Genomic DNA, 19,323 nt, shown 5'->3' on the forward strand with positions numbered 1-19,323 from the left:
TCCCACCATACCTTCTCCGCTATGCAATCTGGTTTCAGAGCTGGTCATGGGTGCACCTCAGCCACGCTCAAGGTCATAAACGATATCTTAACCGCTATCGATAGGAAACAGTACTGTGCAGCCATATTCATTGACCTGGCCAAGGCTTTTGACTCTGTCAATCACCACATCCTCATCGGCAGACTCGACAGCCTTGGTTTCTCTAATGATTGCCTCGCCTGGTTCACCAACTACTTCTCTGATCGAGTTCAGTGTGTCAAATCGGAGGGTCTGTTGTCCGGACCTCTGGCAGTCTCTATGGGTTCAATTCCCCCATAGATTTCCCTCTACAGGGTTCAATTCTTGGACCGACTCTCTTCTCTGTATACATCAATGATGTCGCTCTTGCTGCTGGTGAGTCTCTGATCCACCTCTACGCAGACGACACTATTCTGTATACTTCTGGCCCTTCTCTTGACACTGTGTTAACAACCCTCCAGGCGAGCTTCAATGCCATACAACTCTCCTTCCGTGGCCTCCAATTGCTCTTAAATACAAGTAAAACTAAATGCATGCTCTTCAACCGATCGCTGCCTGCACCTGCCCGCCTGTCCAGCATCACTACTCTGGACGGCTCTGACTTAGAATATGTGGACAACTACAAATACCTAGGTGTCTGGTTAGACTGTAAACTCTCCTTCCAGACTCACATCAAGCATCTCCAATCCAAAGTTAAATCTAGAATCGGCTTCCTATTCCGCAACAAAGCATCCTTCACTCATGCTGCCAAACATACCCTTGTAAAACTGACCATCCTACCAATCCTCGACTTCGGTGATGTCATTTACAAAATAGCCTCCAAAACCCTACTCAATAAATTGGATGCAGTCTATCACAGTGCCATCCGTTTTGTCACCAAAGCCCCATATACTACCCACCACTGCGACCTGTACGCTCTCGTTGGCTGGCCCTCGCTTCACACTCGTCGCCAAACCCACTGGCTCCAGGTCATCTACAAGACCCTGCTAGGTAAAGTCCCCCCTTATCTCAGCTCGCTGGTCACCATAGCAACGCCCACCCGTAGCACGCGCTCCAGCAGGTATATCTCTCTGGTCACCCCCAAAACCAATTCTTTCTTTGGCCGCCTCTCCTTCCAGTTCTCTGCTGCCAATGACTGGAACGAACTACAAAAATCTCTGAAACTGGAAACACTTATCTCCCTCACTAGCTTTAAGCACCAGCTGTCAGAGCAGCTCATAGATTACCGCACCTGTACATAGCCCATCTATAATTTAGCCCAAACAACTACCTCTTTACCTACTGTATTTATTTATTTTGCTCCTTTGCACCCCATTATTTCTATCTCTACTTTGCACCTTCTTCCACTGCAAACCAACCATTCCAGTGTTATTTTTTTTACTTGCTATATTGTATTTACTTCGCCACCATGGCCTTTTTATATTTTATTTATTTATTTATATATATATTTTGTTTGCCTTCACCTCCCTTATCTCACCTCACTTGCTCATATTGTATATAGACTTATTTTCACTGTATTATTGACTGTATGTTTGTTTTACTCCATGTGTAACTATGTGTTGTTGTATGTGTCGAACTGCTTTGCTTTATCTTGGCCAGGTCGCAATTGTAAATGAGAACGTGTTCTCAATTTGCCTACCTGGTTAAATAAAGGTGAAATAAAAATAAAATAAATAAAAAATCTGGACAAGAGGAATACCTACGTGAGAATGTTGTTCATTGACTACAGCTCAGTCTTCAACACCATAGTACCCTCCAATCTCATCATTAAGCTCGGGGCCCTCGGGGTCTGAACCCCGCCCTGTGCAACTGGGTCCTGAACTTCGTGACTGGCCGCCCCCAGGTGGTGAAGGTAGGAAACAACACCTCCACTTCGCTGATCCTCAACACAGGCGCCCACAATGATGGGTGCTCTTGTACTCCCTGTTCACCCGTGACTGCATGGTCACGCACGGCTCCAACTCAATCATCAAGTCTACAGACGACACAACAGTAGTAGGCCTGATTACCACCAATGACGATACAGCCTACAGGGAGGAGGTGATGGCCTCTCCCTCAATGTCAACAGAATGAAGGAGCTGATCGTGGACTTCAGGAAACAGCAGAGGGAGCACACCCCTATCCACATCGACGGGACCACAGTGGAGAAGGTGGAAAGCTTAAAGTTCCTCGGCGTACACATCACTGACAATCTGTAATGGTCCAACCACACAGACAGTGTGGTGAAGGCGGCGCAACAGCACCTGTTCAACCTCAGGAGGCTGAAGAAATTCGGTTTTGCCCCTAAAACCCTCAAACTTTTACAGATGCACAATTGAGAGCCTCCTGTCGGTCTGTATCGCCGCCTGGTATGGCAAATGCACCGCCCACAACCGCAGTGGTGCGGTCTGCCGAACGCATCACCATGGGCACACTGCCTACCCTCCAGGACACCTACAGCACCCAATGTCTCAGGAAGGCCAAAAAGATCATCAAGGACATCACCACCTGAGCCACGGCCTGTTCACCCTGCTATAATCCAGAAGGCAATGTCAGTACAGGTGCGTCAAAGCTGGGACCGAGAGCTACTATCGCAAGGCCATCAGACAGTTAAATAGCTATCACTAGCTGGTTTACCACTCAGTTACAAAACCCTACATCTTATAGGCTCCTTCCCTATATGCTTCCCTTGGACTCCCGAGTGGTGCAGCAGTCTAAGGCACCACATCTCTAGTGCAAGAGGTGTCACTACAGTCCCTGGTTCAAATCCAGGCTGTATCACATCTGGCCGTGATTGGGAGTCCCATAGGGCAGTGCACAATTGGCCCAGCGTCGTCTGGATTTGGCCAGGGTAGGCCATCAATGTAAATAATAATTTGTTCTTAACTGACTTGCCTAGTTAAATAAAGGTTAAATAAAAATACATATATACATGGAATCACTTTAATAATGTTTTCATACTGCTTTACTCATCTCATATGTATATACTGTATTCTTTTCCACTGTATTTAGGCAATGCCGCTCCAACATTGCTCATCCTAATAGTTATATATTTCTTAATTCCATTATTTTACTTTTAGATGTGTGTGTATTGTTGTGAATTGTTAGATACTCCTACACTGTTGGAGCTAGGAACACAAGCATTTCGCAACATCTGCTAAGAAATGTGTATGCGAAAATTTGATTTGATGTTTGTCCTAAGAGAAACTGCAGTGTGGTAAGTGAAGTAGCTAATTGCTTTTGGCTTTCAGTTTGAGAGGTAATCTTTCCTGGTAGTCCAGATCTTTATTAACACCTCTCTCAGGTTTTTTTTCATTGTCAGGCCCAAAGTATGAACTCTTTAGGATCGGCCTGTTTGTATAGTCCCTGGGCAGGCCACCTCGATGGTGCTGGGGACTTGAGGACAAAATTGTCTACACAGAACATACAGAACCAGTCTGCTCTGTGGGTTTGGTTGAAGATTACAAAAATTCAGCAAACTTCCCTAAAGTTCTCAGGATTTTCAGAAATCCTAGTTGGAGGATTCCCTCCAATTGGGATTTCTAAATAAAAAAAATAAAAAAATGAAAGTTTCTGGAATTTTGCAGCCGTAGATTGTATACTCTACCTCATCAAAGGTGACCTCCTCCAGGTCCCAGTTTTCGATGTTGAAGAGGAGCACTACACGGCCGTACTTGTCCCTGCTGGGCAGGACCACAGGGTAGCCTGCCTCAATGGTGCTGCGGACCGCCTCGGGGGTCAGGTTCTCAAACAGCTCAGGGTAGTCCCTCCTAAAGCGTACATAACCTGTGCAGAAACAGCCACAGATATGAAATCAATGAGGTTCCTCTTGAAGAGCACATATTAACATTGCCCTAACACCAATGTAGCCTGTTCCCAGATCTGTTTGAGCTCTTGTCTACTCCATTGGTGTCCGTTCGAAGCCAACATTGCCATGACAATGAGTGACAGAGGCATTTAGGCAACACAAAGTTGACTTACATTGTGTACAAACAGACTGGCACTCAGGCTACGACCAATGAGGGCAATCCTAAAGAGTTCATACATTAACCTTAGGGAATACATTAACCTGACCGAAAACCCCAGCAAAATGGGGTCAACGATTTAACTACTCCTAACACCCGCAAATTCAGTTGAATGAGGTCAATTTTGAGGAACACATGAGGCCAGTACAATTCATAAGGCTGACACCCCTACGCCCCAAGCAGCATCGAAGCAAAACCGCAAAGCTTTATATCTTCTCTTTCATGAGACCGGGTGCACACACACATGGTTGGCTGTTTAAACCTGTCTGAAAAGAGCCTATACTACACTGTGTATACAAAACATTAAGAACACCTGCTTTTTCCATGTCATAGACTGACCAGGTGAATGCTATCATCCCTTGTTGATGTCATTTTGTTAAATCCACTTCGATCAGTGTAGATGAACGGGAGGAGAAAGTTTAAAGAAGGACTTTTAAGCCTTGAGACAATTAAGACATGGATTGTGTATGTGTGCCATTCAGAGGGTGAATGGGCAAGACAAAATATTTAAGTGCTTTTTAACGGTAGTAGGGGTCAGGTGCACTGGTTTGTGTCAACTGCAACTGCAATGCTGCTGGGGTTTTCATGCTCAACAGTTTCCATCATCAATGGTCCATCATCAAAGGACATCCAGACAACTTGAGGCTGTTCTGAGGGCAAACGGGGGTGCTACTCAACATTATGTAGGTGTTCCTAATGTTTGGTTAACTCAGTGTATTTCTTTGTCAAAAAACAATCTGGGCTGCATGCGCTCCTTCCGTTGCCTTCCTTGTAGACAGAATAAAACAGGGTTGGGCGGATTACTTGAAAAATGTACTAGCCTATCTGTAAGCCTACTAATATAATATATATATATATATATACTAATATATATTTAAATAAAAACGTGCACATAATTCAATAGCCTAGAACAAACTAAGAAACCGAAAGAAAAGTGTTTAACTTTAATAATTCCTTTTCTTTCAATTTGTTCTAGAATCTAATTGTCAATAATACTAGGCCTACATCTGCTATTGTCTGCTTGATTTTTAAAGCAGCTTCTTGTAAGATGTAACGTTTTTTGAGTCTTATGATGAAAGCCTGGAGGTTTTTATTCTAGGCATGAAGATATTTCAACATCATGTCTAGATGATAAAAGGCTACACTGATATCGTGTGCTTGGCTGTCAAATGTATAGGTGTCCACGTAATATTTCAATTGAGGAAGTGTTAATCATTATTTTTGATTGACGGTAGACGTCCCTCCTAATGAAAAGGCTGCCCATCCCGCTGACGTGAGTTGCTGAACAGCGCACTTGCACTTGAGATGCATTCATGGATGAGAAAGTGAACTTGCCATTCCCCCCCCCCCAAAATTTTTTGATGCAGTCCATTCATGTAAAATATGTGCGGAGTACTTCGTTTTGAAGAATCGATTGATCAAATCAGTTCTTGTTTTGATGGCAAACAGCCCATGTCAAACTATAATGCATCGGAAACCCCGGATGTCGTCGCTCACAAAACATGTAGGCTGTTATCATAGGACCTTGGAGTTTGCCAACAAACTGAAGTTTATTCTGTCTGGAATTGTTACTCTCTGCCATGTAAAAATTGTGATCGAAATAGGCTAATAAGAAAGCTGATCATTTTGCATGTGACATGATGGTGAGAGCCCAATAATAGGTGCTCATGCAGTCCCTTTAATCATAGGCTTTTGCTACTTTGTGCCTCTAAAATCACAATGTTTGCATTTGTATACAAATAGTATCTTTTTTTACCAATGTCGGCCTTTTACCAGATCCAACATTTTTCGCATGAACTGTATAATCACAGAGTTTCTAAACCCAGAGGCACAACATCGCTCGACTTAGAGGAACCCTTGCGAAACAGACCAGGCCGGGGGTTTGGAGTTTGAGAAGTCAGTGAAAAAAGTCTAACGTTATTTCTTAGCTGTTAATTTTCTCTAAATCGAATGGCACGACCTAGATTCGAGCCAACGTCTGAAGTAACTGAACATGTTATTACTCCAACCTTGTGAAAAGTGACAAGCTGACACGTTTTCATTTTCACGAAAAACAACTTAATATCGAAGGAGTGCACTTTGATTCGACGGTAAGCCTCGGCTGCCACCTCTACAAAATATTATTAAAAAGGTTCAAAATGTAACCCCTCCCATCACAAAAATGTTCCGGTTGAACCTTTACACAGGGGTTCCTCGAAAACCCTTTTCAGAGGGCTTCCTCAAGGAACCTTTTTAAACTAGAAAGGTTCCGCCGGTGTGTCAACCCACAAGGTTCTTCCAGGCACCTTTACATCTAAATGTGTAAAGTGCATGGAGGGCGAGTGCGCTGGGGGCTCTGTATACAGAGTTCGACCCTCGCTGATGCATTTGACTCAACTAAAAGCAGAGTACGGCCCACCACTAGTATTTACAACAGTTTGCAATTGTAAACATTTGTCGCTGTGCTTTCACATGGTGAGCAAAGACAATAACACCAGTGTTTCTCCGCTTCTCTCCTGCCCTAGCCCCTTAATACTGCAGAACCAATTAACCTCACGGTGTGTGTGTGTGCCTCGCCAATCCCTTTATACTGGACCACCAATTAACCCCAGAAACAAGTGCATTCCTCTTTCACATTGAACCCACAAGGAAATAATGTGTGTGTTACATAATCATAGTATAATGCAACAAAAGTTACAACTATTTCACTTAACCCAGTCCACTGTTAGAGACATATTTATTTGCATGTCTCCCCGTAGCAATTTTATAGCCAGGTGTGTGTGTGTGTGTGTGTGCACGTCTGTGTGTGTGCGTGGGTGTGTGAAAGAGAGGAAGAGGGATGAAAGCACAGCCTGTCTCTGTTCCCAGCAGAACACTGGATGCGTTTAGGCTTAACAGACTTTCTGCCCTATTTGTGTATAAAAGAGCTCCTTTGTCCGGGGGACTTTGAAAACAACTAAGTCTACAGGCTTCTCTCTGTCCTAGTGATGAACAGGATTCGGAGACTCTAAACAGTGCAAAAAATATATTTGGCCCTAAATGACTCAATCTTTTGCACAGCGTTTATGGCAGAGAAAACACGGGAGACCAGAGGTACAATGTGCGGTGTGGGACAGAGAGATGTTCATCTGACCAGGGCCATTCAGACAGGATGAAGATGATGACAACAATTCATATGATGTCTTCCCAATATTCTTCTCTACAATTCTTTGATTAATTGATTGATCATTTACCACACCTTGATTAAATGGATGGATGGGTTGGTAAGTGAGTGGATGGATGGTGGGAGGGAAATATTCACAGATAGATGTGGGTGGGTGGATGGATGGCATTTTTTCCTTTGAAGCCCCCAAACCAGACAAGTTTTGTGCTTGAGGCCTCCATTATTTGCCAAACAATGATCAAGTCAGACAGGCCCACTGGGCTGAAAATGGACCAGCCCAATCGGCCAATTCACTCCTGATGGATGGATTTAACTAGTCTGATCTTTCCGGCCATTGAGAAAAGGAGCATCATGCAGAAAACATGTATCCCTTAGAAATATAGGAGCTATCCAGAACCTTAAAGGGTTATTCGGCTGTTCCCATAGGAGAACCCTTTGAAGAACCATTTTTGGTTCCAGGTAGGACTCTTTCCACAGAGGCCATTCTACATGGAACCCAAAAGGGTTCTACGTGGACCCAAAAAGGGTTTTCCTATGGGGACAGCCAAATAACCCTTTTGGAACCCTTTTTTCTTAGAGTGTACACAGAGTACGCAACCTCTCTACCTCTTACGCAGTTTTTCCAGAAATCCTGATTGGAAGATTCCAGAATCAGGGAGAAATCAGCAGAATATCGTCCAGGATTAATGGAAAACTTGAGAATTACTATAGCTCTTACTATAGCTCTTACTATAACTCACCCTTCAGGAGCTCGTGGGCTCTGGCCACGTCAAACTTGCGGGCTCTGATGAAGCGCAGCAGCAGGGAGTCGGGTTTGTCCCCGAAGCGCTCCTGCACCGTCTTAGCCAGGTCATCCCCATCTCTCGCCTTTTCTTTCATCATGGCCCTAAGCTCCTTCAGAGATGACACTCGCCTTTCCTCCGTCTCGTTGAGTTCATCCTTCGCCTGGAAGAGACACGAGTGAATCTCATTTGGAAGGAATCGGCGCGACTCTTGCTGTAACTCAGGGTGCTTTCACATATAGTCCTCTTTAAAAGAACCGATCTCAGTCCTCTTTAAAGTGAATTCTGGGGTAAAAAAAAGCGAAAGAACTCAGTTCTCACACTGTTTTCACACCGCCGTCTCCATTGAATGAGGACTCTTTTGAAAGCTCACTTCACCCATTTTGTAGTCTGAGTCCTCTTTGCATTCATGTTGCTATGTTAAGAAAGGAACCGAGATCTTTTTCCAACATTCACTCTTTTTACAAAGTGCAGGACAAGCGATTCGGTGTTATCGGACAGCTATGTATACCTACTTTCATTTTGGAAGCTAATAGATTGCATTTAGTTAAAAGATTAAACATAATAATTATAATCAGAAGGTAATATTAACATGTAAATAGTATTGGTAACAGAATAAACAGCAGAAGAATAACTGCAGATTTAATAATGATGTAATTGAAAATTGTACACCCAATGTAGGCTACTGCTCCTTTAAGAGCTAGCATTGATTTTGTACCCTATGTTGTGATTTTACCAAATGCGTTGGCTTCTCACACTATTGAAAGTCCACAATCGAATAAACAGCTTATGGAGCTCTTAGCCTATAGATCACATATTGCAAACAAACAATCTGAACATCGTGTCAGTAATTTCTGTGCATCCTTGACAATCACTAATCAATACTCAAAAAACAGCACTTTTTGTGTGAACCTGCTCATCATCATCTTCTCTCTTTTGTGGCACCAATGTGATGGGTTATGGCAGGAGAAACAGCGTTGCTGTAGCCCAGTGTGTGGTGCGGGAATAATGACAAGCGAACCTGGAGAGCTTTGTGTTCACATTGCCCGAAAAAAGGGAACCGGACTGCGGAATTCAAGCAAACAGAACTCAGACCACCTCTTCGATTCGCTTTGCGGGCTCTTTTGAGGGATCTAAGTTACATTGCAGAATTCACACTGCACAAAAAATGAAGAGAACCGCACTGAGTTCACAAAAATTGTCTCAAATGGACTGAAAGTGTGAAAGCACTCAATTGGCAAGAAAAAAGACGACAGTGTCCTTACTGACAGAGAGAGAAGACTTTTAGCTGTAATTGTTTCGGCATTCAACAATTCTATATTGCTGCCTTAGCGAGACATAACCTGTCACCAACCACAATCACGAGTAATGATTACATACACTCAGTGGCCAGTTTATTAGGTACACTACGCCGTTCGTGAAAATGGTTCACTCCTACAGACTGAGTCATGTGGCCGTGGCTTGCTATATAAAGCAGGCAGATTGAACGTTAGAATTGGCAAAACGAGTGACCTAAGCGACTTTGAGCGTGGTATATTTGTCGGTGCCAGGCACGCTGGTTCCAGTATCTCAGAAATGGCCAGCCTCCTGGGCTTTTCACGCATGACAGTGTCTAGGGTTTACCGAGAATGGTGCGACAAACAAAAAATATCCAGTCAGCGGCAGTCCTGTGGGTGAAAACAGCTCATTGATGAGAGAGGTCGAAGGAGAATGGCAAGAATCTTGCAATCTTGCAAGAGGCGGGCCACAAACAGGCAAATAAAGGTGTAGTATAACAGTGGTGTGTACAATGACATCTCGGAACGCACAACTCATCGGTCCTTGTCACAGATGGGCTATTGCAACATGCAACCACACCGGCTTCCACTCCTTTCAGCTAAAAACAAGAAGAAAAGGCTTTGGTGGGCATGAGATCACCAACACTGGACAATTGAGGAGTGGAAAAACGTCGCCTGGTCCGAAAGATCCTGGTTTCTGTAGCGTCATGGCAGAGTCAGGATTTGGCGTCTGCAGCATGAGTTCATGGCCCCATCCTGCCTGGTGTCAATGGTGTAATGGTGTGGGGAATGTTTTCCTGGCACACGTTAGATCCCTTGATACCAATTGAGCAACGTCTCCAAGCCCCGAAGAATTCAGACTGTTCTGGAGGCAAAGGGGTGTCTGACCCAATACTAGATGGGTGCACCTTATAAAAACTGCCAATACATAATTCTTTATAATACATATTTTATTGGGATTTAAAATGTCATAAACAATGATTTTTAAGGTGTTATAGTTAGTACCTTCTGTATTGTGTGTACAGGCAGTTTGGGACAGGGTCCAAACACAGGCCCGTGGTCCTTCACAGTCAGATGCTCCAGCTTGGACCTCATGGCCTGCTCCTCCTCCGACACCATACGGAACGTTCCGGTCTAGACAAATGGACACAATCAGGATTTCACTGATAAAAGAACCTGTTTGAATTCCTTCATTCCTTTCCTCCGTCCTTATTACCTCCCTCACTTCCTTGTGTAATCATTGATCCAACATGATTTAAAAATCGGTGAAAGTAACATTATTGAATCTTTGCTGTTGTCTTTTGGTGGCCATATTTGAATACTTAAAATGCATCATTCCTTTACATAACCTCTCTTGGGTAGGGGGCAATATTTTCACATCTGGATGAAAAGCGTGCCCAGAGTAAATTGCCTGCTACTCAGGCCCACATGCTAGGATATGCATATTATTAGTAGATTTTTTTATATAAAACACTCTGAAGTTTCTAAAACTGTTTGAATGATGTCTGTGAGTATAACAGAACTCATATGGCAGGCAAAAACCCAACCAGGAAGTGGGAAATCTGAGGTTTGTAGTTTTTAAACTCTTTGCTTATCCAGGATAGTGGAAATGGGGTCATGTTGCACTTCCTAAGGCTTCCACTAGATGTCAACAGTCTTTAGAACCTTGTTTGAGGATTCTACTGTGAAGGAGGGGGGAATGAGAGGGGAATGAGTCAGAGGTCTGCCAGAGAGCCACGAGCTGACCATGCGCGTTCACATGAGAGAGATAGCTTGCGTTCCATTGCATTTCTGAAGACAAAGGAATTCTCCGGTTGGAACATTTATTGAAGATTTGTTAAAAACATCCTAAAGATTGATTCTATACATCGTTTGACATGTTTCTACGGACTGTAACGGAACTTTTCGTCTGCACCTAGTGAACGCGCGTCATGAATTTTGATTACTGGGCTAAACGCGCTAACAAAAAGGAGGTATTTGGACATAAATTATGGACTTCATCGAACAAAGCAAACATTTATTGTGGAACTGGGATTCCTGGGAGTGCATTCTGATGAAGATCATCAAAGATAAGTGAATATTTATAATGCTATTCTGACATCTGTTGACTACACAACATGACGGATATCTCTTTGGGTTGTGTTCGTCTCTGAGCGCTGTACTCAGATTATTGCATGGTGTGCTTTTTCCGTAAAGTTTTTATGAAATCTGACACAGCGGTTGCATTAAGGAGAAGTGGATCTAAAATTCCATACACAACAGTTGTATCTTTTAGCAATGTTTACTATGAGTATTTCTGTAAATTGATGTGGCTCTCTGCAAAATCACCGGATGTTTTGGAACTACTGAACATAACGCGCCAATGTAAACTCAGATCTTTGGATATAAATATGAACTTTACCGAACAAAACATACATGTATTGTGTAAAATGAAGTCCTATGAGTGTCATCTGATGAAGATCATCAAAGGTCAGTGATTCATTTTATCTCGATTTCTGCTTTTTGTGACTCCTCTCTTTGGCTGGAAAAATGGCTGTGTTTTTCTGTGACTTGGCTCTGACCTAACATAATCATTTGGTGTGCTTTCGTCGTAAAGCCTTTTTGAAATTGGACACTATGGCTGGATTTACAACAAGTGAATCTTTAAAATGGTGTAAAATACTTGTATGTTTGAGGAATTTTAATTATGGGATTTCTGTTGTTTTGAATTTGGCGCCCTGCAGTTTCACTGGCTGTTGACGAGGTGAGACGCTACCGTCCCACATACCCTAGAGAGGAAAGGTAATCATGGAAAGGTAATTGGAATGGGAAACCTCACCCTGTAAGAGAGTGTTTGGATTCAGTTCTTTTTCAATTAATGTCAATACAGGGTGAATCTCAATGTCTACGGACAAACTGCAGGTGCAGACAAAAACATTTGAGAAATTCACATCAGCAGATACAAACAAACATTCAAGCGAAGACAAAAACACATCACACAAATGTGATGCACTACATCCCAGGGACAGACCACAAATAATCCAGACCAGTGAGTGAATGGAGTGTTTAATCTGCCTCACATGGTATCACGTTTTAGGGAAGACCCAGATGCAGACAGTGTCGAAGTAACATGGGGTAGGCAAAATGACAGGTCAAGGGAAGAGAGAGGTCAGGAGACAAAGGGCTGTGAGACATGGGTTTGACTTTTGACACATGAAAAGTAGGATGTATACGGAGGGTAGGGGGCAACAGAAGATGAACAGCAGAGGGGCTAAGGACCTTGGAGATGGGCACAGAGCCAATAAACCGGGGGGAACTTTTGCAGGACTCCACCTGAAGAGGCAGATCCCGGGTGGACAGCCATACCTTCTGCCCGAGATGATACTGGACAGCCGGGGTCCGGTGGCGGTCCGCTTGTCGTCGATACCTGGAGGTGGTCTTGAGAAGAGTCTACCGGGCTCTCTTCCAGGTACGACGACAGCAGCGGACAAACATCTGGACCGAAGTTATGCCAACCTCTTCCTCCTGGAAGAGGGAATACTCAAAGGGCGAGAGACCCGTGGCAGAGCAAGGAAGAGAAGGCTGTGCAGAACGCCTTCCAGAACCAGGACGAGAACTGAGGACCCCGGTCGGAAACCATGTCTACTGGGAACCTATGGATCCAGCAGATGTTCTGCACCATGAGCTGGGCCGTCTCTTTGGCAGATGGTAGTTTGGGGAGAGGAATGAAGTGGGCGGCTTTGGAAAACCAGTCCACTGCTGTCAGGATGGCGGAGGAAGACCTGTGACAAAGTCCAGGGATGTGTGAGACTAGGGACGGTAAGGGACAGGCAGTGGTTGAAGAAGACCAGCCAGAGCTAGCCGAGGAGTCTTGTTCTGCGCACAGACCGGACAGGCTGCGACAAATGCGGAGACGTCCGGGAACATGGTAGGCCACCAAAAGCATTGTCACACAAAGGCCAGGGTCCGACGGGAGCCCGGGTGGCAGGCAAGCCTGGAGGAGTGGGCCCACTCCAGGACCCGAGGAGCAGACAACATCAGGCACAAACATCCGGTTATCTGGGCCCCCCCAGGGTTTGACTGGGAACGCTGCACCTCACGGACCTGCTTCCCTATTCCCTGAGTGCTGTCGCCAGACACGAGATGGGAAGGATGGTCTCAGGGTCTGAGGGTGTAGCTGCGGGGCTATAGCGGCATGACAACGCATCCGGCTTGATGTTCTTGGATCCTGGTTGGTAGGAGAGGGAGAAGTTGAACCAGGTGAAGAGCAGGGCCCACCTAGCTTGCCTGGAATTGAGACGCTTGGAGGTGTGGAGATATTCCAGGTTCTTGTGGTCAGTCAACACACCGAACGGATGTTCCGCCCCCTCCAACCAGTGCCTCCACACCTCCAACGCCATCCTCACAGCGAGAAGCTCACGATTCCCCACATCGTAGTTCCTCTCCGTGGCGTTGGGGCGATGGGAGAAGAAAGGCGCAGGGATGTAACTTGAGGCCCAGGGCAGAACGCTGGGACAGGACAGCCCCCACTCCGACATCTGAAGCATCGGCCTCCACCACTAACTGAAGGGACGGGTCAGAATGAACCAAGATGGGAGCTGTGGTGAAATGGTGTTTGAGATCCCTGAACGCCCGGTCAGCAGCTGGGGAGCACGTGAACGGAACATTAGGAGAGGTGAGTGCAGACAGGGTGTTGTAACCCCGGATAAAGAGGCGAGAAAAGTTGGCGAATCCCAGCAAACGTTGCAGCTGCACCCTGAATGTAGGCTGGGACCAATCCACCACTGCTCTCACCTTCCCGTGATCCATCTGTTCCCTACCTGCAGTGATGATGTAACCCAGGAAAGGGATTATGGGTGTGACTCGCTGCCCAGTGGGGAATCTGCGGAATTGCTCCAGCAAAGTCTCGAACGCTTGGTCATGGCACTCTGCCAGGGTATGGAATCCCTCCATAAGACAATGCTATAACTCCTCATGTCAGCTAATGGTGACAGCATTGTGGAGCTGGCCTGAGTCTGCTGGGTTGGTCATGGCCAGTGCATACTATCACGTTTTAGGGAAAACCCAGATGTAGACAGTGTCGAAGTAATAAAACTTTATTACTAGAACAGGGGGCAGGCAAAACGACTGGTCAGTAATCCAGATCAGAGTCCAAAAGGGACAGATCGACATGCAGTCTCAGGGTCAGGGCAGGCAGAGGTCAATTCAGTGTGGTGAGACAAGGTACAGGACGACAGGCAGGCTCGGGGTCAGGGCAGGCAGAATGGTCTAAACCTGGAAAAGAGGAACACCTCTGGTAGGCTTGACGAACAAAACGAACTGGCAACAGACAAACAGAGAACACAGGTATAAATACACAGGGGATAATGAGGGGAGATGGGAGACACCTTGTGGGGGTGGAGACAAGAACAAAGACAGGTGAAACAGATCAGGGTGTGACAGAGGGCTGTTAAAGCCACCTCTTAGATTAGGAGGAGCCCATCTCAGATCCTGCATATTTTACAACAACAGCAGAGTTACCGAACGACATACAGTGACATTCATTTGTCCCCCGAAAGGGGGAGGATATACAAGCACGTCTGGTGCCCAAATTGATGACGAATGTCGCACAGCTGAGAGTCGAGCGTAGAGGAACGGATTCAGTTCAGTCAATCGTTCTGATGAGCCCTTCCCAGCTAGCTAGTTTATGCTTGTGGCTTGAAACTTCAGCGAGAATTTGAAACTTGTCTGCCGAAGTTGGGACTTGGGAAAGTGTTCAGAATCATTCAATTTATCAGATACATTTGTTGTTGTTTTTTTTACAAAAATGTAGACGTTAATGTCGTAGTTGTACATTTTCGGTGAAAATCAATACTATAGACGCGCTTTAGCTGTTATCCTGGCCTGATATTGGCTCCAGGTGAAGGACACTGCGTCCCGTGTTGTGTGGCCGGCTTGCAGCGCAAACTCTCCCCAATTACCTTTATTTAACTAGGCAAGTCAGTTAAGAACAAATTCTTATTTACAATGACCGCCTACCCCGGCCAAACTCTAACGACACTGGGCCAATTGTGCGCCGCCCTATGGGACTCCCAACCACGGGCGATTGTGATACAGCCTGCAATCGAACTAGGGTCTGTAGCACTGAGATGCAATGCCTTCGACCGCTGCACCACTCGGGAGCCCAAGACTGTATCATGGTAACATCCAGATGTTTACTACCAATGTTACGAGTTATTTCTCAAAATTGGCCACTTTAGCTACCGCTGTTGACATGTGGCACAGGTGCCCGGTGGGAAGCAACTGCTGTCCAGTGAGAAACAACTCTCGTTGGCAACCCAAGCACCTCGATACAACACCGTTGGACGGGTAAAGCCAGAAGTAGACTGCCACTCTAGCTATAAAAGCCTTTGGCATAGTTCACTAGTTGGCTAAAGTATAAACAGACTGGCATCCAGGCTTGTAACCTTTTGAATAGTTACTAAATTAACTTACAGCAGCCATTGTCACAGGGTCCTTGCAGCAGCTTCACTGACACTGAAGAGAAAAGAGTTGGAACAGAGAATACATTGGCTTACTCTCCAGAACACGTCAATTACTGTGCTCCCAGAATCTAATCATTTTTTTGTTCAATACAACACTTAAAACAGTACTTTAAGAGCAGCTGTACTTTATGAGTCTAAGAGTAGGTGTGCTGATTTCAGGAACAGTTGATAGCCTTTTAGATCCCAATTAATTAGATTACATGTACGGGGGGGGGGGGGGGGGGGGGGGGCTAATTGTAGATCAGCACTCCTACTCTGAGAAGCCTGATACATACGGCCCCTTTCACATGAAAACAACAGTAAAGTTAAGTGATGAAAGAAAGATCATGGGGTAAGATAATCCTATTTCATGCATCTTCTCTTAGTAACTACAGGGCTACAATGAGTGGGCACTGGGAACCCCACTCTGAATCAAAGAAAATGTTTTCCAATCAGTTTTGTAATCTGCAATGTATTTTTACATACAAAATACAGGTAACACAAATTGTATTATTGACATATTACCATGTATTTTTGACATTTTTTTCCACATTGCATTACAAACGTGGTCAAAGCTCTCTGAAAAAAAAATGAAAATTACGCATCACTGAAGCACCTGACCATAAGAAAGGATTTAGTCAAGTACAGCAGACTTCCTCTATCATCCACATAACAACGACGTATCGCAGCACTTTGTCATATAGCAAACCCCGGATAGTTATTCTGATCAACCAATGTATTTGCTTCAGTACATCTTTGTTTAATCCAGATATAAAACTACTGTGTGGAATTTTAAGAAGAGAGCACATCACTGTCTGCATTACAGCTATATTTGCATTTGTCTTTTCTTAAAACTCAAATATTGTGCACACTTATTTTAACATACAGTATCCAGTCAAGTTTGGTCACACCTAACCATTCAAGGGTTTGTCTTAATTTTTTTTTTTACAATTTTCTACATTGTAGAATAATAGTGAAGACATCAAAACTAGGAAATAACACATATGGAATCATGTAGTAACCAAACAAGTTAAATCCAAATATATTTTATATGTTAGATTCTTCAAAGTAGCCACCCTTTGCCTTGATGACAGCTTTTAGCATCACTACAGCATCACTACAAACAGAATCAGACCTAAACGCCTGTCTTTTGAAACAGTGAAACGAGCTCTTCACAACTTTTTAGATTGTATCATCATCATAACCACGAAGTCATCAGAACACTCTTAGAAAAAAGGGTTCCAAAAGAGTTCTGTGGCTGTCCCCAGAGGATAACCCTTTTTGGTTCCAAGTAGAACCCTTTTTGGTTGCAGGTAGAACTCTTTCGGGTACCGTGTAGAACCCTCTGTGGAAAGGGCTCCACATGGAACCCAAACCTGTTCTACCTAGAACCAAAAGGGGTCATTCAAAGGGTTTTCCAATGGTGATAGCCGAATAACCCTGTGTGGTTTTTCTAACAGTGAACAAATAAAAAGAGACCATCTAAAGTTCTGTACAGACACAGCCAGGAAGTAAACCAAAGCAACCTCTATGAATGTGTTTTAGCAAGCGATTTGTACACTCCTAGAAAAAAAAGGTTATATCCTGAACTTTAAAGAGTACTTCGGTTGACCCCATAAGATACACATTTTCAGTTCTAGGAGGGTTCTATATGGAACCCAAAAGGATTCTCCTGTTGGGGCAGCTGAAGAACCCTTTTTTTCTGACTGTACTGTATAACCTATGCAGGTACCAGCAGCACACTTAATAAAGTGTATTGTCTCTTTTCTCCTGAACAGAGACAGTACAAGCCTTACCTTGGTGATGGGGGTCCGGTTGCTGTACAGGCAGGGATGGAGTGAGTAAGAAAATGAGCGAGAGAGACCGGGTGGTAGAGGATAAGGCATGCCGGAGTGAGAGAGGAGTGATTGGATTAACCTGTCACACTACATTACTGTGACATAATGAGAGCGAGAGAGTGAGAGAGAGCGAGAGACTCCCGAGTTCTTCTGCAAAAACAAATAGAATTAGAGTTGGATAAATGTAGATCAACTAGAATTTTTTCACAAGGACATATACAGGATACTAACGTCAACATTAAAACCTTCAAATCAAATTTCCATACCTAAAACCGTGGTTTTGGACAAAATTACCTGAATGGACTATTACTACCAACAACTATCAAGAAAAATTATTTAACAAACCAAAACCTGCAGAAGAAACATGCAGAACCTGGAGATACCATCCAACACAACATTGAGTGAGTAATATTTAGTCTGAAGCTACTTCTGAAGCCAAAAAGTAAAAGAATAATCCTTAGGTAATTTTGTTATATAAAGCTAAGTAAATGTATACTACGCTACAGTACCAAGCTGCTAGGACAGAACAGACCTGGAGGCACCTTCAATTAGCACTGAAGTATGAAGTCAGATGTGTGAAAACTCTTGAGCCAAAACAATGGCAGGAGAGTTTCACAGCCCCCCCCCCACCCTCCCAAATGCAGAGGCCTTTGAAGCCCCAATGGCGTATCCCTGTCCAGAGGTCATTACAGTACAGTACCCCATGGATATTAAAAATAACACTGCACGGAATAAGTAAAGAAAATAAAATAAGTTCCTCAAGGACAATCCAGAGACACTATTTGCTGACTACTGCAAGGAGAACGTAAGCAACTTAATTTCCCACACACACCATCCCCTGGCATGCCACAGCGCTATAAGAGCACACTACCCCTATGTCAAGAGAGAGGGTATTGGCCCAGGGTGGAAACTTAGAATACTAGACATTGAGGAAATTGAAACAACCTCTGTCAACGTGTACAAGTCTGGGACAATAATGTTGCAGGGCATCCTCATGCAGTTCCAGCAGGACTTTTACAGGATCAAAGAGAGAGCACAGCAGGAAAAGGTCTCTGTGACGACTCCCCCATCCTGACTGAGTCTGATCACACCTCTTCAAACTGTCCTGCAGACGAGGATAGTCACCCCCCCAGCACTGAACACACCCAGGTCCCATAACTGCACTGCTCCTCCATCATTGAGAGGGATAAATTCACAGAGCTGGAGAGAGACATGGTGGAGCTCAGAGAGCTAGTCCACAAAATCCAGACAGAAAAAACCCACGAAACAAACCAATACAACCCCTCAAACAAAATCCGGAGGGCAGAAGGTAGAGATGAACAGCTATCTGAGAGAGCTGGCTGCTCTACGGACTGAATTGAAGTGAGAGAACCCAAAGAGGCACACATGGCACTGAAGGACAAGGTCAGAAAGCTGAGGTGTGCCAGAGAGCAGGACACTACCCCAGACAAGCCAGCAGAACAGCCCACTCCAGACCCGGACCACAACACCACAATGAGACAGAAAGCACAGGACCCACCAACCCCACCCTCTCCTAACCCTTTCTGTCTGCTCTGCTCCCCGATAGCCATCCTGACAACCCCCCCACACCCACTGAGGACACACAAAAGCCAGAGACTGATTCAAATGGCAAATACATTCAAGAGGATAAACTTTTTCCCAAACACAAAGTGGCTAAACTCTGGAGCTCAAACAGTAGGCATGCCCTCGAGCTGTTGTCAGAGAACAGACTCGGGACCCCCAGTCACATCATAATTCACACGGGCACAAATAACCTGAG

The 19,323-nt window shown here is 44.6% G+C and overlaps 1 protein-coding gene across 1 annotated transcript in view; it reads right to left on the reverse strand.

The window, feature by feature from the left end:
• The window catches only part of LOC129834287 (retinaldehyde-binding protein 1-like), a 30,857-nt gene extending 13,251 nt beyond the window's left edge, over positions 1-17,606 (reverse strand). Inside the window, exons 1-5 of the mRNA XM_055899145.1 lie at positions 17,502-17,606; positions 15,677-15,718; positions 10,229-10,357; positions 7,905-8,109; positions 3,605-3,783 (exon numbers count right to left, since the gene is read on the reverse strand). Of these exons, the coding sequence (XP_055755120.1) occupies positions 3,605-3,783; positions 7,905-8,109; positions 10,229-10,357; positions 15,677-15,685 (522 nt within the window). The 5' untranslated portion in view covers positions 15,686-15,718; positions 17,502-17,606. The remainder of the gene's footprint in view (positions 1-3,604; positions 3,784-7,904; positions 8,110-10,228; positions 10,358-15,676; positions 15,719-17,501) is intronic.
• Positions 17,607-19,323: the final 1,717 nt, after the last annotated feature.

This window comes from Salvelinus fontinalis, chromosome 35, assembly GCF_029448725.1.
Source record: "Salvelinus fontinalis isolate EN_2023a chromosome 35, ASM2944872v1, whole genome shotgun sequence".
Lineage (NCBI taxonomy): Eukaryota > Metazoa > Chordata > Actinopteri > Salmoniformes > Salmonidae > Salvelinus > Salvelinus fontinalis.